We start from the raw sequence: 23,865 nt of genomic DNA, 5'->3' as shown, positions 1-23,865 counted from the left end.
TGTAAGTAGTGCTGCTATGCACATAAGGGTGCAGATATCTTTTTGGAATTATTGTTTTTGTTCTCTTCAGAAAAGCGTCCAGAAGTGGAATGGCTGGGTCATGCGGCAATTCTACTCTTAATTTTTTGAGGAACTTCCATACTGTTTTCCACAGTGTCTACACCAATTTCCACTCCCACCAACAGTGCGCGAGGGTTGTCTTTTTTCCCACATCCTGGCCAACACTTGTGATTTCTAGCCATTCTAACAGGTGAGAGGCGGTGTCCGTCTCATCGTGCTTTTGGTTTGCACTTCCCTAATAATTAGCGATGTTGGACGTCTTTCCATGTGTCCGTCGGCCACCTGTTTGTCTTTGGAAAAATATCTATTCAGATCCTCCGCCCATTTTTAAATCAGGTTTTTTTTTAAATTGTTGAGTTGTATGACTTCCTTACTTTTTATGAGTTCTTTATATATTTTGAATATTAAGCCCTTATTAGATGTAGGACCTGCAAGTATCTTCTGTTCAGTCGTTACCTTTTCTGTCTGGTTCTGGTTTCCTTTGCGGTGCAGAAGCTTTTTAGTTTCCCATTTGTTTATGTTTGCTTTTTGTTTCCCTTTCTTTGGAGTCACATCCACAAATATATTGCTAAGACCAGTGTTAAGGAGTGACTGCCTATGTTTTTGCCTAGGAGTTTTATGGTTTCAGGTCTTATACTCAGGCCTTTAGTTCATTTTGAGTTAATTTTGTGTATAGTGTAAGATAGTAGTCAAGTTTCATTCCTTTGCATGCGGCTGTCCAGTTTTCCCAGCACCATTTATTGAAGAGATCGTCCTTTCTCCATTGTATGTTCTTGGCTTCTTCATATTAAATGAATTGTTTATATGTGTGTGGGTTTATTTCTGGGCTCTCGGTTTTTCATTGATCTGTGTGTCTGTTTTTATTCCAATACCATACTGTTTTGATTACTATAGCTTTGTCGTATAGTTTGAAGTCAGAAAGCATGATACCTTTGGCTTTGTTCTTTTTCAGGATTGTTTTGGCTATTTGGGATTTTTTTTTGGTGGTTCCTACAAATTTTAGAATTATTTGTTCTAGTTCTGTGAAAAATGTCGTTGGAATTTTGATAGAGATTACATTGAAACTGTAGATTGCTTTGGATAGTATGGACATTTTAACAATAGTAATTCTTCCAATCCATGATCATGGGATATCTTTCCACTTCTTTGTGTTGTTTTCAACTTTCTGTCATCAGTGTCTCATAGTCTTCAGTGTTCAGATTTCACTTTCTTGGTTAAACTTATTTCTAGGTATTTTATTCTTTTTGATGCAATTGTAAGTAGGATTGCTTTCTTAATTTACGTTTTTTATAGGTAATTATTGGTATATAGAAATACCACACACAAAAAAGAAATGTCACAGATTTCTGTAAATTGAGTTTGTATCCTACAACCTTATTGAATGTGTTGATTAGTTCTAATAGGTTTTTGGTGGAGAATTTAGAGTTTTCTATATAGTATTACATCATCTTCAAATAATGACATTTTTACCTCTTCATTTCCAATTCAGATGCTTTTTATTTACTTATCCTACCTTATTGTTATGGCTGGGATTTCCAATACTGTATTGAATAAATGTGGTAAGAGTGGACATTCTTGTCTTGTTCCTGATCTTAGAGGGAAGGCTTTCAGGTTTTCACGGGTGAGTATGATGTTAGCCATGGGCTTTTCATATATGACCTTTATTATGTTGATGTTCCCACTATACCCAGTTTGTTGAGAATTTTGATCATAAGTGGATGTTGAGTTTTGCCAAAGGCATTTTTTCACATCTATTGAGATGATCATATGAATTTTCTTCTTCCTTTTGTCAATGTAGTGTATCATGTTGATTGATTTGTGGATGTTGAACAAATAAATAAATCCTACTTAATCATGGTGTATGATCCTTGTAACGTATTGTTTAATTCAGTTTGTTGATATTTTGCTGAGGATTATTGTATCTATGATTATAAAAAAATATTGGCCTATAATTTTCTTTGTTGTTGTTGTTGTTGTGTCCTTGTCTGTTTTTGGTATCAGGGTAATGCTAGCCTTGTAAAAGGAGTTTCAAAGTATTCTCTCTTCTTCAATTCTTTGGAAGAGTTTGAGAAGGATAGGTATTAAATTTTTTTTTGTATGTTTGATAGAATTCACCAGTTGGGGGCGTGGTGTGGAAGAATTCACCAGCAAAAACATCTAGTCTTGGACTTTTGTTTGTTGGGAGGTTTCTGATTACTGATTCAATCTCCTTACTAGAAATAAGTATATCCAGATTTTCTATTTCTTCCTGATTCAGTCTTAGAAAATTGTATGTTTCTGAGAGTTTATCTATTTCTTCTAGGTTGTCCAATTTGTTGACATTTAATTGTTCATAGTAGTTTCTTATGATTCTTTGTATTTCTGTGGTATCAATTGTAACTTCTCTTTCTGCCTGTCTTTATTTGATCCCTCTTTTTTTTTTCTTGGTTAGTCTAGCTAAAGGTTTGTAGGTTTTTATCTTTTCAAAGAACCATTAATCTTTTCTATTCTCTTTTTAGTCTTTATTTATTTCTGCTCTTATCTTTATTATTTCCTTCCTTCTACTAACTTTAGGCCTTGCTTGTTCTTTTTCTAGTTCTTTTAGGTGTAAAGTTAGATTGTTTGTTTGAGATTTTTCTTCTTGAGGCAGGCCTGTACTGCTATGAACTTCCCTCTTAGAACTGATTTTGCTGTATCCATAGATTTTTGGCATGTTACATTTTTTTAAAGTTTATTTATTTTGAGAGAGAGAGAAAGTGCGAGTTAGGGAGGGGCAGAGAGAGAGAGGGAGGGAGAGAGAATCCCAAGCAGGCTGCACACTGTCAGCATGGAGCCCAATGCGGGGCTTGAACCCACGAAATGTGAGATGATGACCTGAGCCGAAGTCAGATGCTTAACTGACTGAGCCACCCATGTGCCCCTGACATGTTACATCTCTGTTTTCATTTGTCTCTAGGTGTTTTTTTTGTATATCTTCACTGACTTATTTGATGACCCATTGGTTGTTCAGTTGCATGTTGTTTGATTTTTAAAAAAGATTTTCAGTAATCTCTATACCCAATGTGGGGCTCAAACTTATAACCCCAAGATTGAGAGTTGCCACCCAGGTGTCCCTATTTTTAAACATTTTTAATGTTTATTTTTATTTTTGAGAGACAGAGAGAGAGAACATGTGAGCGGCGAAGGGGCAGAGAGAGAGGAAGACAGAGAATCTAAAGCAGACTCTGTGCTGTCAGGAAAAAGCCAGATGTGGGGCTCAAACCCACAAACCATGAGATCATGGCCTGAGCCGAACTTGGATGCTCAACCAGCTGAGCCACCCAGGTGCCCCCAAGTTTTATTTTTAAGTAATCTCTATACCCAACATGGGGCTTGAACTTACAACCCCAAAATCAAGAGTCACATGCTCCATGGACTGAACCAGCCAGGTGCCCCCATGTTTTGTATTTTTTATGTCACATTTTACATATTTTCTATTTTTTGTATCCCTTAACTATTTATTGTAGTTTTATTCCGTATTACTTTCGTCTTTTAACCTTCATGCTTGCTTTATGAGTGATTGATCCAGTATCTTTACTATATATGTACATTTCCAGTGAGATTTTTACTTTCATATGTTTTCTTATTATTAATTAGTGCTATTTCTTTTCAGTTTTAAGCAGTCCCTTTAATATTTATCATAAGTCTAGGGGCTCACGGGTGGCTCAGTCAGTTGAGCATCCAACTCATGTTTTCAACTCAGGTCATGATTTCATGGTTCTGGGTTCAAGCCCCATATCGGGCTCTGTGCTGACAGTGCAGAGCCTGCTGGGGATTCTCTGTCTCCACCCCCTCCCCCTCTCTTTCTCTCAAAATAAATAAATAAACTTAAAAAGATTATCATAAGTCCAGTTTAGTGGTGATGAACTTCCTTAGTTTTTCCTTATCTGAGAAACTCTTTTCTTAAAGTTTATTTATTTTGAGAGAGAGAGAGAGCACAAGTGGGGAGAGGCAGAGAGAGAGAGGAACAGAGAGAACCCCAAGCAGGCTCCACGCCATCAGCTCAGAGGCCAATGTGGGGTCCATTTCACAAACTGTGAGATCATGACCGGAGCCCAAATCAAGAGTCTGATGCTTAACCGACTGAGCCGCCCAGGTGCCCTTTATCTGAAAAACTCTTACTCATCCCTTCAATTCTGAACAATAACCTTGCTGGAGAGAGAATGCTTGGCTGGACGTTCTCTCCTTTCAGCACTTTGAATATGTCATGTCATTCCCTTCTGACCTGCAATGTTTTTGCTGAAAAATCTGCTGACAGCCTTATGGGGTTTCCCTTATAAGTAACAAGTTGCTTTTTCTTGCTGCTTTTAAGATTCCCTCTTTAACCTCTACCACTTTGATTATAGTGTGCCTTGGTGTGGATCTCTTCAGGTTCACCTTATTTGGAACTTTCTGGGATTCCTAGGCCTGGATGTCTGTTTCCTTCCCCAGGTTGGGGAAGGTTTGAGATTATTATTTCTTATTTCTTCAGATAAGTTTCCTGGATCTCTCTTTCTCTTCTTCTGGGATCCTCATAACACAAATGTTATTTTGCTTGGTGTTGTCCCAAAGTTCCCTCAAGTTATCTTCACTTTTTAAAAATCTTTTTTCTTTTTGCTGCGGTGTCTGGGTTCCATTGTTTTATCTTCCGGCTCACTGTTCCATTCTTCTGCTTCATACAGTCTTCTGTTGAGCCCCTCTAGTATATTTTTCAGTTTAGTTGTTGTATTCTTCTTTCTGTGACTTCTCTTTTGTACTTTGGTGTATTTTTTATCTTTGTGTTGAAGTTTGCGCTGTCTCACCCATTCTTCTCCCGAGTTTGCTGAGCATCTTTGTGACCATTACTTTGAAATCAGATTGCTTATCTGTTTCATTTAACAGATAAGGTTTTGCTTTCTTCACTCATTGGGAACATATTCCTCTGTCTCCTCATTTTACTTGACTCTCTGTATTTGTTTCCATGTATTAGGCAAATCAGCTGCCTTCCCTGGTCTTGAAGGAGTAGCTTTGTGTAGAAGATGTCCTGTGGGATTCAGAAACACTATCCCCTCTGGCCACCAGAGCCAGGTGCTCAAGCAGCGTCCTCTCTGTGAGTGACAGGAGCCCACCTGCTATGGTGGGGTCACACTGTGGCTTAGAGGTGGGCGGGGCTCTCACCTGGCCCAGCTGTGGAGTGGTCATGGTGGTGGTGGGTGGGCAGGACCCTCAGCAATCTGTGCTCTCTGGTGCTAATGAGTTAGAATCAGATCACAAAAATGGTGCCTGTGGTAGCTCTGTCTCTGGACAGAGTCTCAACAAATAAGTTCCTTCCTCTCTGAAAAAAAATTTAGGATTAGTAAATGGGTCTCATTCATATATGGTCTACGTGCCTTTCAAGCTGGTGTTTTTGCACTGGGTCCTGGGGTGAGTCAGTCTGTGTGTGAAGTTTTTTTTTTTTTTTTTTTTTTTGTTTTTCAATGTTTATTTTTGAGAGACACAGAGAGACAAAGTGTGAGTAGGGAAGGGGCAGAGAGAGAGAGGGAGACACAGAATCTGAAGCAGGCTCTAGGCTCTGAGCTGTCAGCACAGAGCCCAACAGGGGACTCAAACCCAAGAACCGCGAGATCATGACCTGAGCCAATATCAAGAGTCAGATGCTTAACCGACTGAGCCACCCAGGTGCCCCTCCTCTACCTGTTTCAATGCTGCCATTTAATCCTTTGTTGTGGAGGCTTTGTTCATCCAGCTTCCAGGGCTTTTTCAGAAGACATTTCTCCACGTGTAGTTGTCAATTTGTTGTGCCCTTGGAAGGAGATGACTTCAGGATCTTCCACGTGTCCATGTTGTGAAGAACTTTCTTTAATATTCCTCATAAGATAGGTCTTCTAACAGCAAATTCTCTGTCTTTGTTTATCTTGGACTGTCTCTATTTTACCTTAATTTCCAAAAGATCAGGGGCGCCTGGGTGGCGCAGTCAGTTAAGCGTCCGACTTCAGCCAGGTCACGATCTTGCTGTCTGTGAGTTCGAGCCCCGCGTCAGGCTCTGGGCTGATGGCTCGGAGCCTGGAGCCTGTTTCCGATGCTGTGTCTCCCTCTCTCTCTGCCCCTGCCCCGTTCATGCTCTGTCTCTCTCTGTCCCAAAAATAAATAAACGTTGAAAAAAAAATTTTTTCCAAAAGATCATTTTCCAGAATCTAGGATTCTTGCTTGAGTCATTCTTTCCGGAACTTGGAGTATGTCATCTGGTTTCCTGCCTCTGTTGTTTCTGATGGGGAGCTGGGTGTTCATCTTATTGTTGTTTTCATCTGTGAGGAGTCATTTTAATCCTGTGACTTTGGAGGTTTTCTCTTGGTCTTTTAGTGTTGTGACTGTGATATGCCAGCTCCTAGAGGCCACCCGCACTCCTTGCCACGGGGCCCCCTCAGCAGTGGGGACTCTCCCGGGCATGGAATCTCCTTCACCAGGAAGAGACCTATTCTTTTAAGGACCCACCTGATTCAGTGAGTCTCATCCAAGGTAATCTCCCTTTATTCCTCAGCTGTGCCACATAAATAACCGAATCATGGGGTAAAATCCATTTTATTCCGGGATTATGCAGGGCCCGTGACCTTGGGGGCCTTAGTATTCTGCTCACGGACCAGTCCCGGCCGCGACTGCCCTGAGCCTGTCACGCCCTTGAGGTAAGATCTCTAGTCCTTTCGGAAATACTCTACTCCATCATGGTCAGAATCAGGACACTTCCTAGTTATAGGAACTATTAAAATTGTCACCACATCCTTTGAGATTGAGCACGGGTCCCACCCCGTCCCCTGGGGCACTGCTGTCAGCCTCCCCTGCAGTCTGCTCTGTGAAGACCCCCGGAGCTGGCCAGGCCACACTGAAGCAGCCGGGGAAGGGCGTGCAAATCCCAGGAGGACTTCGGGTCTACAAGTGGCAACTGTGCTGAGCGGGTCAGCAGGCAGGAGATGATGGCGAAGTAAACGCCAATCATAATACAAGGAAAGGACAGACAATGACAGCGGAAGCAGAGAGCTGTGCCGGTAGAGGGCACATCGCATGAAAGAAGGAAGTCCTTCGTATGCTCTAAAATGTAAGCTGGGTGGTTACTCTTTGGGGTGGTTCCCCTGCGGCGGGGGCGTGCCGTGGGGCCTGCGGGGTATAGCATACTTTCCGGGCGTCCTGCCCTCCACCTGACACAGCTGCCCCCTGCCATCCCTGCCCCATCTCTGTGCCTCCAGCCCTGTCCTGATGCACTTGCCGACTTAGCTGCGTCCCCCCGGCCCCGGCCCCCCCCCCCCCCCCCCTCGCTGTGCAGCTCCTGCTATTTCTAGGCCAGAGGCGCCCCTCCCGTGGGGCAGCTCAAACAGCCACTGTCCTGACCCCTTGAGATGTCCTGCTGGCTGTGTGACCACCTTGGGGACCGAGCCGTCGCCCAGCCCCGTGAGCTGGCACGGGCAGGGGGGGATGCTGCAGCTGGGGGCCAGTGGGCAGCCAGATGGGGGATGGGGAGGCTTTTACTCCCACTCCCTGCAGCACCTCCCTGCAGCACCTCTGTGCCAGGCTGGCATAAAGAAGCTTCTGTCCTCCAAGAGGGGCATCCCAGAAGGACTCCAGGCTCTCGGCAGGTCTGGGCTCCTCTAGTCATTTGGCCCTCAGGGACCAGAGGTCAGAGGTCAGGTGTGCCCTGCTCAAGGGGCCTTGGCTCTGACACCCGGAATGCGGCTGAGGCCCGGGTGCAGGGGCGGCCGCTGACCTCACAATGACGGGGTCCGCTACTCCTGGCCAGGCGACAGCTGCTGGCAGCTGCCCCCCCTGCTGCCGGGCATGTCCCCCCTCAGCAGCTACGAGGGTCTGCGGCGGGAGATCCAGCGGCTGGCCCAGGAGAATGAAGAGTTGCGACGGCTTGTGCGGCTCATCCAGGAGAACCAGGAGCTGAAGCTGGTGCTCCAGACCCGGGGCAGAGGCCTGGGCTTCTGTGGCTCCGGGCTCCTGGCCGAGGTGGCCACCAGCCCCCGGCTGCCCCGGCGCAGAACCATCAAGTTCAAGGATGCCGAAAGAGGTGAGGAGCGCCAGGGCCCGCGGGGGCTCTTCTCAGATGCCCACGAGGCTTCACTCATTCAAGCTTGTGCCAAGACAGGGGAAAGCGGCGGGGGCAGGGGGGGCAGGGGGTCCCTGCTCCCATGGGGCGATGGCTCGTCAGGTGCAGAAGGTGCTGAGGAGTGATACGGGGGCCGGGGCCTCTTTAGGAAGGCAGCGGGGAGAAAGTAACATCTCCGAGAAAGTAACATTGGAGCAGGACTGGACCAAAGTGAAGGAGCCACAAGGCTGGGGTAGAGCTGAGGGAATGGTCCGTGCAAAGGCCCTGAGGTGTCAGCGGGTCGAGTGTGTTGAGGCACAGTGCTAAGGCCAGCGTTGGTGGAGTGGAGAGCAGATGAGGACCAGGAGGGTCTTCTAGGTCGGGGTCGTTCTCCTGGTGAGAAATCACAGGCTTGGCTGAAAGGGGGAGTGAACAGTGCCGGGGGCTCTGGATATACTTGGGCGGGTTGGGCGTGCCGGTGGGAAAGTGGCACTTGAAGGCAGTTCCTAGGGTTTGAGCAGTGCAACTGGGGCGCTCCCCCTGGCACAGTCAGGCTGAGGGGACCCCAGCTCTCATGGGGACAGGCACCACGCTTCCCGGAAGCCTCTGGCTGTGCAGATCCACCGGGAGATACAAGTGGCCAGGGAGCGTGTGGGCCATGTCAGTCCTGGCACAGTGTCCCGTCCCTGCTTCTGAGGGCCCGGAGATGTTAACAGGCAGAGAATGGTCTCTGGAGAGGCGGTTCAGGGAGTGTGGGCTGCTCCATCAAAACACCACAGGCTGACGACTTCAACAATCCACTTCCCACAGTTCTGGAGGCTGGAAGTCGGAGATCAGGGCGCCGGCACGGTTCTTGGCGAGGCTCTCTTGCTGGCTGAGAGTTGGCCACTGTCCGGCTGTGTCCTCACATTCTGGAGACAACCCCTTCCGTCTCTTGTTATAAGGGCACTAATGCCATCATTGGGACCCATTCTCATGACTTTGTCACCCCCCTAAGGTCCGGTAGGCTTCAGTACAGGAAGTTAGGCAGGACACAGTTCAGGGCAGAGCAGAGGGGAACTTCTCAGGACACACGCGCCAAGAAGATGTGGTAAAGGAGGCTGGCAGGAGGGAGTCGGTGAGGCGGGTCAGGACCCCATGCAGAAGGGGCTTCCCGGAGACAGAAGTGGGGAACGGGTGGACGCACAGGGAGGCCAGAGGCCTGGGCACTGGGGCGGCTCAGGGGGCTTCTCTGGTCTTGCCTGATGTGATTTGTGAGCCTGGAGGCTAGTGGAGGTGGCAGGGGGCCCTTCCACGGACGTGCACCCTGAGGAGCAGAGTGCTTGCGGTGCTGCTGGAGGGGTGTGGGGGCGGGGCCTCTAGAAGACACGGTTGGGCGCTGAGGGTCACCAGCCGTGGGCTGAAGACGGGCGTGGGGGCGGCCAGGCTGATGCAGTGAGGAGGCCTGGCTGAGACCACAGGCAGCCTGGCTGAGTACGCACCCCAGGGGTGGTGGTGTGGCTGGGTTGTTGGAAGCCTCTCCGGATGGACTCTCAGCTGAGCATCAGGACGAAGACGCCACGTGGGGGAGTTGGCGGAGACGGGCAGGTGGGACAGTCACCCAGTGATGGGGGAGAGTGGGCTGGATGCACCTGCTGTGGAGGCGTGAGTGGAGACACGGTGGGGGCTGCAGGCGGGGGTCCTGCCTGGAGTGGGGCCGCCGACCGCCATCTCGTGGTTACCTCAGAGCCGGGGAGGGTAGAAGTTCCTGTGCGGTGGCCACAGTGACGGTCTAGGCATCCAGCTGGACGTGAGGGATGGGGAAGGTGACAGGGAGGTCAAGGGAGTGGGGGTCTGGGGTCAGTACCTTGGCTGGCACCTGCCGCCGGGGGCACAGTCATCTGGGCACGGTCACAGCCCATCCTCCGCGGCGCGCGCGCAGGGCAGCTCAAGTCCTAGGTCCAAGCAGGGCTGGAGGTGGGGAGAGACCGACGGGAGCCTGCGCTGGTGGGAGAGGCCACGGGCCACCGTCAGAAGGCGTGAGGTGGGGTCGGAGGCCACAGACACTGCCACTGCCCTGAGTCGCTGAGTCTCTTGTGTCTTTCTTGGTGCAGTTCTTTCCAAACCCCTCACCCCCCACCACGTGCACAGAGGCTGCAGAGGCGCTGGTCAGAAGGGAGCCCCCGCTGCTGCCCGGGGTGCGGCCCCACCTCGCTCTCACCTCCAGCGACCAAGCAGGCCTCCAGCGCCAGCAAGGCTCCCAGGGGAGGGGGAAGTCTGGGGCGCGTGGGTGGGTGCCCCTGCCTGTCTGGCCATCTGGCCTGGCACCTTGGGTGAAGCCCCCTTCACCCGCTGTTCCCTCTGCTTGGGTCTCCCCCCTCGCCCCATCCCCTCTATTGGCCCCTGGGAGCTCTAAACGGCCTGCTCCAGGCCCTGCACAGTTGGTGTCCACTCCGAGCCTGGACACCTTCTGCCCGTGGGGAGACAGGCCAGGGTGGGGCACGCTTCGCCTCATCTTCAGGGCACCGGCCACGGCTTCTGGGGACATCGGCCCTGATGTTGTGAGGGTCCCGGGGCGCCCAGCCTGGGCTGTGGCAAGGCTGGCCCTGGGTGGGCAGCAGCGGGGTTGACGGCTGCGGAGGGGCCCTTGCCCGCGGCCCCTCCACGACCCCCCTCCCCAGCCCCGTCCCTCACGGCGTGACTGCCCCGCGCCAGGGTGCAGTCCGAGCTCGTCTGGGCTCTTACTTCTTCGGAGGGTGGCCTGCTCCGCCTTCCCCGGGGCACCTCGAGTGGCCGGCTGAACCGAGGTGGCCGGCGGCCGGGGACGCGCCAGCACGGAGCCGCCCCTGGCCCAGCTCGGCCCCGCGCCCCGCGGTCCCCCGGCGTGGCTCCCGGCGGAGGAGGGAGGCGGCTCCCGGCGAGCCGAACCTGACGCAACCCGGAGGGCCGTGGGCGGCGGGACCGGTCGGGCAGGGGGCGGGCCCCGCTTCCGGGCGGGGGGAGGGGGGGGTGCGGCGGGCAGGGCCGGGAGGGAGCGCGGCCCGAGCGGACCGCGAGCGCCTGGGAGCCGACCCTCCAGGTGGGCCCCGCACCCGGACCCTCCAGCGCCCCGCTTCTCCCCGCTTCTCCCCGCCCCCGCCCCCCCGGCCGCGAGCCCCGCCCCCTCCCCGGCGCAGGCCCCGCCCCGTGCCCCCTGTCCCACTCGGCCTGGGCCCCAAGGTCGAGCGACTGGGGAAGTCACCTGCCCCCAGCCCCCGTACCTCCTCGTGCTATAGGAGCCCAGACCCACCAGCCCGTGGGCTCCCCGGGGCGCCTCCGCCTCTGGCGGGTCCGGGGATTTGCGCCGCAAGCCGGGGCCCTGAGACCGGGTAACGGGGGGCGTTAGGTCTGGCGCCCCCACCTGCCCGGCTGCGGCCGCGCCTCAGGCGGCGCTCTGAGCTGGGCCTGCAGCCCCGGGCTCAGCCCCGAGCGCCTCCTCCGACCTTCCCCCCCCCCCCCCCCGTCCTTGCTCTCCTCAGCCCGGCTCTGCCCAAGGCTACCAAGCCGCGGGTGACCCCCGGGCCTGTCGCCTGATCTGCTGTCTCCGTCCAGTTCTCCCAGGACTGCCGGCTGAAGAGTCATTGCTGGACTCCAGCCCTGTCACCATGGGCAGCCCCGAGGGGCGTTTCCATTTCGCCATCGACCGTGGAGGCACCTTCACAGATGTCTTTGCCCAGTGCCCCGGGGGGCAAGTGAGGGTCTTGAAGCTGCTCTCAGAGGACCCCGCCAACTATGCAGACGCCCCTACTGAGGGCATCCGCTGCATCCTGGAGCAGGTGGCCAGGGCAGGGCAGAGGGGTGGGCTGGGGAGGGACCTGGGACCGGGGCCTGACACCGGACCCTGTGGTTCCCAGGAGGGAGGCGTGCTGTTGCCGCGGGACCAGCCGCTGGACACCAGCCGCATTGCCAGCATCCGCATGGGCACCACGGTGGCCACCAACGCGTTGCTGGAGCGGCGGGGGGAGCGGGTGGCGCTGCTGGTGACGCGTGGCTTCCGAGACCTGCTGCACGTGGGCACCCAGGCCCGAGAGGACCTCTTTGACCTGGTGAGCGCACCCACTCCAGCTGGTGGCTGCATCGTGCAGCTCATGGTTTCCCAGGGATGCCTTGGCCCCTCGGGAGGGCAGCCCTTGGAAGGGTCAGTGTTGGCCCCAGGCTAGCAGCTTATAGGCGGAGAGAAGGTTCCAGACACTCCTAGCAGGCACTCTGTCCCCCAAGCCCTCAGAGAGGTCACAACGTCTTGTTCCTGTCTGTCACCATGCCCTGTCCTGGATCCTGGGTGTGGAGCACCCCAAGACATACTGTTCGGGGTGAGGGGTAGGAGCCACCTCCACTCTCCCACTCCCCTACCCCCACCCCGACTGCTGGGCTCCTCCAGGGAGCTGCCCTTGCGGGGGTGGCAGTTGGCTGCACTCAGGTGCCTGGGGGCAGACAGCCACTCCTTGGGGGTGGGGGGGCCTTGCTGGGGCTGGCCCCGTCTGTGTCTCCTGGGCCTATGGACTGGACTGCCCCACCCGCGCAGGACCCCAGCAAGGACCCTCGGGCCTGGGTGTCCTCTGAGCCTCTGCCTGTCCCCAGGCCGTGCCCATGCCTGAGGTGCTGTACGAAGAGGTGCTGGAGGTGGACGAGCGCGTGGTGCTGTATCGCGGGGAGCCAGGTGCAGGGACACCTGTCAAAGGTGCGGGTGCCTCAGGGCTGGGGGCACGGGGGCAGCAGGGTGGGCCTTTGACGGATGGTAACGGGCCTCCCGGCAGGCCGCACGGGGGACCTGCTAGAGGTGCAGCAGCCTGTGGACCTTGGGGCTCTGCGTGGGAAGCTGGAGGGACTCCTGTCCCGAGGTGTCCGCAGCCTGGCCGTGGTGCTCATGCACTCCTACACGTGAGCGTGGCTTGGCCGGGGCTCTGGGCGGTGGGCCGGAGGCCGTGGGCAAGAGGCGAAGCGCCGTGGGGTTGTCATTACAGGTGGGCCCAGCATGAGCAGCAGGTGGGCGCACTGGCCCGGGAGCTGGGCTTCACCCACGTGTCACTGTCCTCGGACACCATGCCCATGGTGCGCATCGTGCCTCGGGGGCACACGGCCTGTGCCGATGCCTACCTCACCCCCACCATCCAGCGTTACGTGCAGGGCTTCCGCCGTGGCTTCCAGGGCCAGCTCAAGGTGAGGCCCCCTGCCGGCCTGCTCCGCCCGCCCCACCCCTGCCTGCCTGGCCCCTTACTGGCTGCCGCTCTCCCACAGGACGTGCAGGTGCTGTTCATGCGCTCCGATGGTGGCCTGGCGCCCATGGAGTCCTTCAGCGGCTCCCGGGCTGTGCTCTCTGGCCCTGCTGGGGGTGTGGTTGGCTACTCGGCCACCACCTACCGGGTGGAAGGCGGCCAGCCCGTCATCGGCTTTGACATGGGAGGTACGGAGGCCGGACCGGTGGGGTCAGGAGGAGTCTCCACCGCGGCCCCGGGGGCTGAGCAACGCTGGGCGTCCAGGTCTGTGCGGTGACTCCTCCCACCTCTCTCTCCTCCAGGCACATCCACCGACGTGAGCCGCTACGCTGGGGAGTTTGAGCATGTCTTTGAGGCCAGCACGGCTGGTGTCACCCTCCAGGCCCCTCAGCTGGACATCAACACAGTGGCAGCTGGTGGGGGCTCCCGCCTCTTCTTCAGGTCAGCCCCTGCGCCTGGGTTGGGCACTCCCCTGCCCCCGGCCCCCAGCCCTGCCTCCCAACCCACCTCTAAGTCCCATCCTCCCTGCCCCAAAGGTCCGGCCTCTTTGTGGTGGGGCCCGAGTCTGCAGGAGCCCATCCTGGCCCCGCCTGCTACCGCAAAGGTGAGAGCTGGTACCTGCCCCGCCAGGCCCCTTCGCACGCTGCCCAGGCCTACCTCCGCCCCCCCACCCCCACCCCGCCGCCCTTCAGCCCTGACCCTGCTGCCCAGCCCCCAACCCCCACACCCTGCACACCTCCCAGGGGGCCCCGTGACGGTGACGGATGCCAATCTGGTTCTGGGTCGCCTACTGCCTGCCTCCTTCCCCTGCATTTTTGGGCCGGGAGAGGACCAGCCACTGTCCTCTGAGGCCTCCCGAAAGGCCCTGGAGGCCGTGGCCGCTGAGGTCAACAGCTTCCTGACCAACGGGCCTTGCCCGGCCTCCCCGCTGAGCCTGGAGGAGGTGGCCATGGGGTTCGTGCGTGTGGCCAACGAGGCCATGTGCCGGCCCATCCGCGCACTCACGCAGGTATGCTCGCCTTTGCCCTCGCCTTCGCCTGCCCTGCCCCCCCACCCCCTCACCTCCCACTCAGGCAACCCCATCAGGGTGAGGGGTGGGGGGCCAGACAGGGCAGGGTGCGCCACCGACCCCCTCTGGCTTCCCAGGCAAGAGGCCACGACCCCTCGGCCCACGTGCTGGCTTGCTTTGGGGGAGCTGGCGGGCAGCACGCGTGCGCCATTGCTCGAGCCCTGGGCATGGACACTGTGCACGTTCACAGGTACGTCTGGGAGTTCACAGTACGCCTGCCGGGGGTGGGGGGCTGGCTTTGGGAGGCACCCCCACGTAGCCGAGGCCCCCCGTCTACGTAGGCACAGCGGGCTGCTGTCAGCGCTGGGGCTGGCCCTGGCGGACGTGGTGCACGAGGCACAGGAGCCGTGTTCCTTGCCCTACGCACCTGAGACCTTTGTGCAGCTGGACCAGAGGCTGAGCCGCCTGGAGGAGCAGTGTGTGGACGCCCTGCGGGCCCAGGGCTTTCCCAGGTGGGGCTCACAGGGGGCAGTGGAGGGGGGAGCTGGGCCAGGCAGGGGGCTGGCAGCATCCCAGCCACCCCCTAGTTGGCCTTCCTGCCCGACGTGCCGGGTGGCGCGGTCCGGGAGGGCTGGCGGACGCGGGACGGGAGTCCCCGGGGCACCGTGTGTGAGTGGCCCGCCCGCCCCGCTGCTGCAGGTCCCAGATCAGCACCGAGAGCTTCCTGCATCTGCGCTATCAGGGCACAGACTGTGCCCTCATGGTGTCTGCCCACCGGCACCCGGCCGCTGCCCGCTCGCCCCGTGCTGGCGACTTTGGGGCCGCCTTTGTGGAGAGGTATGCGAGCTCTGCGTCCCGGGAGCCCTGGCGGGTGGCCTACCGGCCCGGCCCTGATCGTTTTCTCGGGGCTGGCGGACGTGCAGGTACATGAGAGAGTTTGGCTTCGTCATCCCCGACCGGCCGGTGGTGGTGGACGACGTGCGTGTGAGGGGCACTGGCCGCAGCGGCCTTCGCCTCGAGGATGTTCCCAGAGCTCAGACCGGGCCTCCCCGCATAGACAAGGTGGGTGGCTCTGCCTCGGCCTGCCCACCCGCACCCGCAGGGACAAGGGGACGCGTGTGGAGGGGGAGAGGCAGGGAGGGGCTGCACCTAGGAACCTCACTCATCCCACGCCCTCCTCAGATGACCCAGTGCTACTTTGAGGGGGGCTACCAGGAGACCCCTGTGTACCTGCTGGGAGAGCTGGCCTATGGGCACAAGCTTCAGGGGCCCTGCCTCATCATCGACAGCAACAGGTGGGCTGAAGCCTGGCCAGGGTGGGGCCATGGTGGGTACAGTTGCCGGGGCCTGGGTGAGCTCAGGGGCCCTGCAGGGGCTCTCTGGCCCGAGGTTACAGGAACAGAAAGGACTCTGGCGTCCCATTATCGTTGGGTGTCCCCCAGCCTGGGGACGTGGGGTCCCTATTTGGGACGGGAGGGGGGGGTCTGGCTCGGCGCCCCCAGCCTCTTGCACCCCTGCCTTCAGCACCATCCTGGTGGAGCCAGGCTGCCAGGCAGAGGTGACTGATACCGGGGACATCCGCATCTCTGTGGGGGCTGAGGTCCCGAGCCTGGTGGGCGCCCAGCTTGACCCCATCCACCTGTCCATCTTCTCTCACCGCTTCATGAGCATTGCTGGTGAGTGGCTGCCCGGTCCCCACGGCCCTGCTCCCTGGGCAGAGCTAGTGCAGGCACGTGGCTGGCAGGCCGTGCAGAGAGAGACAAAGTGTGACCCAGGGAAGGGGCAGAAGTGGAGTCCCCGCTGGCGCCAGGGCCGCCCTGGGACGGCCAGCCCCACTGCACCAGCTGGCCTTGGGCAGTGGGAGCACCTAACTCCCGCCAGCAGCCATGGGGCCTGAGATCGCCATCCTGTCTGTGGACGGAAAGAGGCTCGGCCCCGTGAGCTCTTCTACGCGGGGTCGGCTGGGGCTTGCTCGCCCCGAATCCTGTGCCTCAGCACCGATTTCTTGCTGTGCTAAGCAAGGTGGAGAGTTGACCTGGGGTACCGGGTTCTCGGTGAGGCCCTGAGCAGGGATGGAGAGGAAGGGCGGGGGGGGCACCTCTCACACAGGCAAGACACGGGGCCCGTCTGCAGCCTCGCTGTGTCCGCCGGGCCACCACCGCCTTCGGGTCCTGGGTCTGGGTGTCAGAAGGCAGCAGTCCTGCCTCTTCGTCCTCTAGGGGTGTGTCGCGCCGGTGGGCGGGCGGGGCGGGGCCGCGCCGCGGGTGGGGCGGGGCCAGAGGGTGCCCGCTCATTCTGTGCCCTCAGAGCAGATGGGCCGCATCCTGCAGCGCACAGCCATCTCCACCAACATCAAGGAGCGTCTGGACTTCTCCTGTGCCCTCTTCGGGCCCGATGGGGGGCTGGTGTCCAACGCCCCCCACATCCCCGTGCACCTGGGCGCCATGCAGGAGACCGTACAGTTCCAGGTTCGGCGGCCCACCTCTCGGCCTCCCTGACCCCACCCCTCGCCTCCGCCCCTGCCGCCTCCACAAGTGTCTTCTGGTCTCAGATCCAGCACCTGGGGGCCGACCTCCACCCTGGTGACGTGCTGCTGAGCAACCACCCGAGCGCTGGGGGCAGCCACCTGCCAGACCTGACCGTCATCACCCCGGTGAAGGCCGCTGCCTGGGTGTCTCCGGGGGTGGGGGTGGCGCGGGCTGCTAGCACAGCTCACGGTCGCTCTCCACCCCCAGGTGTTTTGGCCGGGTCAGACTCGGCCTGTGTTCTACGTGGCAAGCCGTGGGCACCATGCGGACATTGGGGGCATCACGCCGGGCTCCATGCCTCCCCACTCCACCACACTGCAGCAGGAGGGCGCCGTCTTTCTGTCTTTCAAACTCGTCCAGGGAGGAGTCTTCCAAGAGGAGGGTGAGTGGGAGTGGGCTTGGAGTGACCTCGAGGTCGGGGGAGGGTTCAGTGGACCAGGCCGATTGGGGCGCTGTGGCAGCGAGCGAGTGGCGGAGGGCTGCCTTGAGGCTGGGGGAGCCGCGTAGTGACCCCAGAGTGGTAGCAGATCATCTTTCAAAGATGATCGGAGGCACTGAGGTGAACTCCTTCTGGGCCCAGGAAGGCTTAATGGTTTTGGGGGTGGGGAGCTGGCCAGGACAGTCACAGGACTGGGCACAGGAGGGACAGGGGCTGTTTCAAGGTCAGCAGCTGCTCACGGTGGTGTCTGCCTTGTGTTTGCACTGGGTCTGTGGGCTACAGAGCAGTGAGGACGGGGGCCAGGGCCTGCAGACTCGCGGAGAACTTTCCTGGGCCTGCACTGGTCTGCCCTACACCATGAAAGCCCCCAGCCCATGTGCAGAGTAGATGGGGGGTTGAAGGCTTGGAGTGGGGAGTGGGGTAGAGGGCGGCTGCAGCTGTGCTGAATGATACTGACCCTCAAGCAGGACAGAAGTGGAGGTAGGTAGGGACAACTGTTTTGGAGATCAAGGTGGGTATTTGATGGGATGTAGGGATGAAGATGAGAAGTCAAGTTCAGACAGCCGGAAGGTGGAGGGAGGCTGTGCCACTGAGTCGGCCCAGAGCAGTGAAGTTGGGACAGAAGCCCAGGGACAGGGGCAGTGAAAACAGAGCTGGTCTGAGGCTGCAGGTGTCTAGGAGCCCAGGCAGGCATCTGGGAGTGGGAGGAGGCAGCATGGGCGATGGGGGGGGGGGGGGGGGTGACAGAGCCACAGGCTGCCGTGGGTGGAGGACACAAAGAGAGTGACCCAGGCCTGGTCATTCCCTTGGTCAGTGTGTGGGGTGGGGGCAGGGGGCAGGGGGCAGGGGGGCAGGGATCATGGGAGGGATATGTGCAGGCACGTGACAGAAGACGCAGTGGCCAGGGAGCCTCAGAGAATACTGTAACCTAGGTTAGGGAGAGAGTCCTTGCCTGGGTCTCTGGGGCTCGCCAGGGGGCGGAGGCCTGGTTCAAATTTGTTTGGAGGTGGGGCAGGAGGCCCAGAGAGCTAGCTGATGCGCTTGCAAAGTGGTTGAGAGGGGACCAGTGAGGGCCATCGGACTGAGGGCAGTATGAGTTGGGGCGGGTCAGGGGAAGTGTTTCTTCTCCTGGGAGTGGGGAGGGAAGCCCAGAAAAGGCAGGAGGGAGTGGGGCAGAAGGAGTTAAAGGTAAGAGGACCCCCCTGCTCCTCCTCAGGCACCTCCAGTTCCCATGAGGTCACAGGAAAAGCCTAGGGTGCCCTGGGGGGCTGGGCTTTGGGAAGAAGGTTGAGCAGATGGCAGGAGGCTGTGGGTTTGGGGGTGCCGGGGGTGGGTGTCAGCAGGGTTGTGGGGGGCCAGGGAAGGGCCAACGTGGGGAACTCCCCATAGTGCCCAGCAGAGGAGTAGGAGGTATGGATCAGGGCACTGGGCAGCGCAGCCCCCCATCCGACCGGGTGGAGGGTGGCTCAGCGGTGACCCCATCCGTGCAGCGGTAACTGAGGCCCTGCAGGCCCCAGGCAAGATTCCCGGCTGCAGCGGCACGAGGAACTTGCACGACAACCTGTCGGACCTCCGCGCCCAGGTGGCCGCCAACCAGAAGGGCATCCAGCTGGTGGGAGAGCTCATCGGGCAGTACGGCCTGGATGTGGTGCAGGCCTACATGGGCCACATTCAGGTGGGCCTAGGGCGCAGGAGCAGGGGGCAGCTCTGTACCTGTCCCCTGGCGGCCAGGCGGGGAGGTGGGCAGCCCTCGCCCACCTGGAAGGCAGCGTGGCTGCCGCTGAACTTCCTGTCTGCCAGGCTAACGCGGAGCTGGCTGTGCGAGATATGCTGCGGGCCTTTGGAACCTCCCGGCAGGCCCGAGGCCTGCCCCTGGAGGTGTCAGCAGAGGACCACATGGATGATGGTTCCCCCATCCGGCTCCGCGTGCAGATCAACCTGAGTCAGGTCAGGCCGCAGCAACGGGGCCGTGGGCACCCGACGTGTGGCCGCAGGGCTGCTGCTGACCCGCCTCTCTCCCCCACCCCCACCCCGTGGGCAGGGCAGCGCAGTGTTTGACTTCAGCGGCACGGGGCCTGAGGTGTTCGGCAACCTCAACGCTCCGCGGGCCATCACGCTGTCCGCCCTCATCTACTGCCTGCGGTGCCTGGTGGGCCGCGACATCCCGCTCAACCAGGTGTGCCGCGCGTGCTGTGTCCCTGAGCACGCCTGGGGGCGGGGTCGGCCCAACACCGGACTGGTCTAGGAGTGCGGGGGTAGGGCGACGTTTATTGCCCAACGGCCCTGAGAGCTGCCCTCCCTCGTCCCCCACCTCAGGGCTGCCTGGCGCCAGTGCGCGTCGTGATTCCCAGAGGCTGCATTCTGGATCCGTCCCCCGAAGCGGCCGTGGTGGGTGGCAACGTGCTCACGTCGCAGCGCGTGGTGGACGTCATCCTGGGGGCCTTTGGGGCCTGCGCCGCCTCCCAGGTGTGGCGGGTGGGTGGGCACGCTTGGGGCCGCGGGCGGGGAGGGTCTCGGATGCCTCCAGCCTAGCGCAAATGCCGTTCGCCCCTGCCAGGGCTGCATGAACAACGTGACCCTGGGCAACGCCCACATGGGCTACTACGAGACGGTGGCGGGCGGCGCGGGCGCGGGCCCCGGCTGGCACGGGCGCAGCGGCGTGCACAGCCACATGACCAACACGCGCATCACCGACCCGGAGATCCTGGAGAGCAGGTGAGTGGTGCGGGCGCGGCCGGGGCGGGGCCGGGGCGGGGAGCAGGAGCCCAAGCCCGGGTGGACCGTTCTGAACCCCCTGGCCCGCGCAGGTACCCAGTCATCCTGCGCCGCTTCGAGCTGAGGCAGGGGTCCGGGGGCCGCGGGCGCTTCCGAGGCGGCGACGGCGTCGTCCGCGAGCTGCTCTTCCGCGAGGAGGCGCTGCTGTCCGTGCTGACCGAGCGTCGCGCCTTCCGGCCATACGGCCTCCACGGTGAGCGGCAGCGTCCCTGGATCCCCGACTCCCGCCCCACCCACCCACCCACTCCTGCACGGTGTCCTCCCCTCTGGCCCCCCCTCCTCTCTCCCTTCCTTGCCTCTTGCACGGAGTCGTTTCCTCTGCCCGCCCGCCGCCTCTGCCCCTCCCTTCCTTGCCTTCCGGGCCAGCCTCACTTTGCCTCTTCCCGCAGGGGGTGAGCCCGGAGCCCGGGGCCTGAACCTGCTGATTCGCAAGGACGGCCGGACGGTGAATCTGGGCGGAAAGACGTCGGTGCCCGTGTTCCCCGGGGTAAGGATTGACATCTGTCCCTCCTCACTCCCGTCCGCCCTCCAGCGGCCCCCTTTCCACAGAGGGTGAGCAGAGTTGCAAAAATAACCAGCGTCTGAATTTAATTTGGTTTCCGAAGGAGAGGGCGCGCAGTGGGCCTCCGTGGGCCAGGCCGGCCGCCACGAATGCGCTGCCCCGGTGGGGATAGGACAGCGGCGAGAGGCAGGGTTGGGGGCGTCCACGCCCGCAGTGAACCTGTCCCTCTGCTCCACAGGACGTGTTCTGCCTCCACACACCAGGCGGGGGCGGCTACGGGGACCCGGAGGACCCCGCCCCACCGCCGGGGTCGCCCCCGCAGCGCCCAGCCTTCTCCGAGCGCGGCAGCGTCTACGAGTACCGCAGAGCCCAGGAGGCGGTGTGAGGGAGGGCCCCCACAATAAACAGCGAAGTCACCGCGTTCCCGCGGCAGCCGGCCAGGCTCACGCTCTGCGTCCGCGTCCGTCTTTCCAACTGTCGCCTGCGAGCCTGCGTCAGGAGGGCACGGAAACTCGGAGGCGAAGTCCCACGGCCAGGTGGTCTGTGAGCCCCGCCAGGGCGGTGCTGAACGTCACCTGTTCCACCTCCTGGGGGCGGGAGTCAGACTGAGGAGTCGCCCTAGCTGCAGCCGGCCCAGCGCCCTGAATTCTGGCACTTACTGGGCTCAGCGGGCCTCCGACCGCTCCCCGGTACATAATGTAGTCCAGGCGCCGGCCCCGCCAGGGCTCAGCCCGGCGGCCTCCGCCCAGAGGGCCCGCCAGGTAGCGGCGGCGCCCTTCCTCCTGCTCCAGGGCCCTGAGGAGGGGTGGTGTCACCAAGGCCAGGACTCCCCGGCGTTCCGGGCGGCGTCTGACCCCCACCCAGGTCGCGACTCACCTCCTTAACATCTCCGGGGAGCAGGCCACCGAGTGGCGGAGGGTGGAGGTGCTCAGTATTGTGCCTGGGGGAGGGCGGGCGGAGGGCGGTGTCAGCGGCAGCCGCGGTCCTCGAACCGCACGCACCCAGGTCGGCTCCCCACCCGGTTGCCCCCGTACCCAGAGCCCAGGGCTGATCCCGGCGCGTGCCCAGCCGGCAGGGGTCCCGGAAGTGGCCGAAGAGCTGGTGCTCCTGCTCCTGCGCGTGGTCTGCCGGGCGAGATCAGCGCGTGGTGGGCGGGGCCAGGCCGCCCCGCCCCCGCCCCGCCGCAGCCTGCCCTCACCTGAGGAGCAGTTGTCGAAGTTTAGGTCGCCCAGGAGCACGCTGAAGGCCACGGCCTCGCCACTCTCGCGGCTCTCGGCTTCGAACTGCTCGATCCAGTCCAGTAGGAGCGTCAGCTGTTTACAGCGCAAGGGCCCGTCCTCTGCGAGGGCGGGAACGGAAGGCTCAGCGGGGCCGCGCTCCCCGCCCCCCCCCCCTCCCCGGGGCTCGCGGTGCCCCGGGCAGTGAACCAACGGTCGGGGGCGCGGAGAGGCCAGACGGCCTGCCCACGCGCCGACGATCCCGTCCTCGGGCTCACCACTCGGCGCATGCAAGTGCGTGCAGTGCAGGAAGCCCACGACGCGGCGCCCGTCCAGGATGCCCACCTGCGCCTGCAACACCACGGAGGGCCCCAGCAACCGTCGCCATTTCGAGCCCACGCCAGCCCTCTCCCCGCCAGGAGGCGCCGCGGCGGTTGGGCAGGTACCTGTGCGGAAAGCAGTCCCTTGGAGGCCAGCGCGTCCTCGCGACGTGCGTGGGGGAAGGACCGGAAGGCGGCGCGCAGCAGCGGGTAGCGCGAGGCCAGCAGCAGCCCGCTGCCGAGCAGCTTGAGGTGCGGCCCGGGCTGCAGGCCACACGAGCCCACGTCGTGCAGCACCGGGCCCAGACTGGGCGCTAGGCGGCTCACGAGGCGGTGCGCCGAGCGCAGGTCGAACACCTCCTGCAGGCACACAAATTCCAGACCTGCCGGCACCTCGGCTGTCAGCACTCCGCAGGGCGCCCCCGGCCCCGGCGGACTGCTGCCAGTGGCCCCATAGCGCGAGGGCCGCAGGCCGGCGAGCAGCGCGGCGCCCACAGCCTCGGCCCGCCGCTGGCTGTGCTTCAAGTTGCTGAAGCGCGCCAGCCCGTCGGGGAGCAGGCACAGGTTGGCGCTGAGGAAGCTGAAGCAGCGCGCGGGCTCGGCGGGGGGGCGCCAGGGCGCTGGGGGCTCCCAGCACTGCGGCGGGGGCTGGTAGCAGAAGGGGCGGCGCCAGGTCTGCAGGAGCAGCCAGAGCGGCAGCCCGAGCAGGGCCAGGGGCAGGCCGACCAGCAGCAGCAGCAGCAGCGCGGCCCCAGCGCCGGCAGCGGCTTTCAGCCGCCGCAGGCCGCTCGGGCGCGCGCTCGGCGCGCAGCAGCCCAGCAGCCGGTCCAGGGCCCAGTAAGCCGGGAAGAGCAGGGCTCGAGCCAGGCGGTGGAGGGCGTGCAGTCCCGGGTGCGGGAAGGGAGAGGGCCGTGGGGCCCCGGACGCTGGGGGCCAGTCCGGGAGGGTCTGCATGATGTGCGGGGCTCCTCCGCCTCGCGGCGCCCCTGCGACCCAGTCGCTGCCGGCGTGCGTCCGCGGGAGCTGCGGGGGTGTCACGGGGGTCAAGGTTACGTGGCGCCACCGGTGCGCGGAACGGCGTAGGTGCTGTGCCCCGGGATCGCTGGGGCGCGGGCGCAGGCGGCAACCGGCGCGCCGGGAAGCCGCGCTCTCCTCTCCCGCGCGGAGTCTGGGCGGCCGTTGGAGGGAACAAAAGGGAAAGCGAAAGAGACCCTGGTTTCGCAGCCCCGCCCCCAGATACTCCTCGCCCCACTCTGCCCCGCCCTCCCCTGTACGCCACCGGGAGAGCCCCCAGACCTGCCCGACGCGAGCGGGGATTGGGGTGCAGCCTACAGCAAGTGGAGAGCGACCCTCTTTAGTGCAGGCGGGCGCAGCGCCGGTGGAGGCAGTGCGGTGCGTGCTGCGTCCAGCTCCCTCCGCCGGCCCGCAAGTCCGCGCGGAATTGCCGGCGCCCTCCAGCGGCCCTGACTTCGGGGTCTACCGCAGCCCCACCCGTCTCCCGGGGTTCAGGTGTCCCGCAAGTGAGTTCAAAGACACAGCTCCAGAGGAGGGACGGACTCAGAACGCCCTAATCTGCCACCCAGTCAGAGCCCCGCAGAGCTGCCCTAAGAGGCCTGTCCCCGGTGGTGACAGACCGCTCCGTGACCCTACCCCGAGGAGCTTCCAATCGGGAGGTGAGGGGCCGTTGGTGCGGACTTGCGCCGCAACCTCAGGACGCGTGAGCCACATGGA

At 60.4% G+C, this 23,865-nt stretch overlaps 2 protein-coding genes across 4 annotated transcripts; one reads left to right on the top strand and one right to left on the bottom strand.

Annotated features, from left to right (window-relative positions):
* The first annotated feature begins 7,972 nt into the window (after nucleotides 1-7,972).
* Nucleotides 7,973-21,043, top strand: OPLAH (5-oxoprolinase, ATP-hydrolysing). 3 transcript variants are annotated; one of them, XM_040494716.1, is made up of 27 exons: nucleotides 7,973-8,095; nucleotides 11,684-11,907; nucleotides 11,986-12,177; nucleotides 12,710-12,809; nucleotides 12,886-13,009; nucleotides 13,093-13,288; nucleotides 13,367-13,532; nucleotides 13,647-13,785; nucleotides 13,881-13,948; nucleotides 14,088-14,353; nucleotides 14,491-14,603; nucleotides 14,695-14,865; nucleotides 15,053-15,190; nucleotides 15,277-15,415; nucleotides 15,536-15,648; nucleotides 15,878-16,029; nucleotides 16,661-16,821; nucleotides 16,905-17,006; nucleotides 17,089-17,263; nucleotides 18,811-18,995; nucleotides 19,121-19,267; nucleotides 19,362-19,496; nucleotides 19,637-19,786; nucleotides 19,878-20,035; nucleotides 20,128-20,288; nucleotides 20,485-20,582; nucleotides 20,836-21,043. In XM_040494716.1, the coding sequence occupies exons 2-27, from the start codon at nucleotides 11,737-11,739 to the stop codon at nucleotides 20,980-20,982; spliced, it is 3,867 nt and encodes a 1,288-aa protein (XP_040350650.1). In that variant the 5' UTR covers nucleotides 7,973-8,095; nucleotides 11,684-11,736; the 3' UTR covers nucleotides 20,983-21,043. The 3 variants fall into 3 exon arrangements, with proteins under 3 accessions (XP_040350650.1, XP_040350651.1, XP_040350652.1); XM_040494717.1 differs by lacking the exon at nucleotides 7,973-8,095 and adding an exon at nucleotides 11,103-11,171; XM_040494718.1 differs by lacking the exon at nucleotides 7,973-8,095 and adding an exon at nucleotides 11,319-11,460.
* On the bottom strand, nucleotides 20,658-23,208 carry LOC121043131 (sphingomyelin phosphodiesterase 5-like). Its single transcript, XM_040494729.1, has 7 exons — nucleotides 22,261-23,208; nucleotides 22,093-22,165; nucleotides 21,796-21,936; nucleotides 21,632-21,721; nucleotides 21,474-21,537; nucleotides 21,257-21,392; nucleotides 20,658-21,184 (listed from the first exon to the last, which is right to left on the bottom strand). Exons 1-7 carry the CDS (start codon nucleotides 23,086-23,088, stop codon nucleotides 21,092-21,094), a joined length of 1,425 nt encoding a protein of 474 aa, XP_040350663.1. The 5' UTR covers nucleotides 23,089-23,208; the 3' UTR covers nucleotides 20,658-21,091.
* Nucleotides 23,209-23,865: the final 657 nt, after the last annotated feature.

This window comes from Herpailurus yagouaroundi, unplaced genomic scaffold (genome assembly GCF_014898765.1).
Source record: "Herpailurus yagouaroundi ecotype Mexico unplaced genomic scaffold, PumYag 186, whole genome shotgun sequence".
Taxonomy (NCBI): Eukaryota; Metazoa; Chordata; class Mammalia; order Carnivora; family Felidae; genus Herpailurus; species Herpailurus yagouaroundi.
Note: the sequence above shows the minus strand (reverse complement) of the source record. Positions and strands in the feature narration are given on the sequence as shown.

Bases quoted from the DNA above. Each gene is read 5' to 3' on its own strand.
- OPLAH (XM_040494716.1), top strand. From the start codon at position 11,737: ATGGGCAGCCCCGAGGGGCGTTTCCATTTCGCCATCGACCGTGGAGGC. The intron at 16,030-16,660 runs GTGAGTGGCTGC...CTGTGCCCTCAG, and splicing joins CCGCTTCATGAGCATTGCTG to AGCAGATGGGCCGCATCCTG. The intron at 20,289-20,484 runs GTGAGCGGCAGC...CTCTTCCCGCAG, and splicing joins CCGGCCATACGGCCTCCACG to GGGGTGAGCCCGGAGCCCGG.
- LOC121043131 (XM_040494729.1), bottom strand. From the start codon at position 23,088: ATGCAGACCCTCCCGGACTGGCCCCCAGCGTCCGGGGCCCCACGGCCC. The intron at 21,722-21,795 runs GTGAGGGCAGGC...CTCGCCCGGCAG, and splicing joins CTTCGACAACTGCTCCTCAG to ACCACGCGCAGGAGCAGGAG. The intron at 21,393-21,473 runs GTGAGTCGCGAC...ACCCCTCCTCAG, and splicing joins TCCCCGGAGATGTTAAGGAG to GGCCCTGGAGCAGGAGGAAG.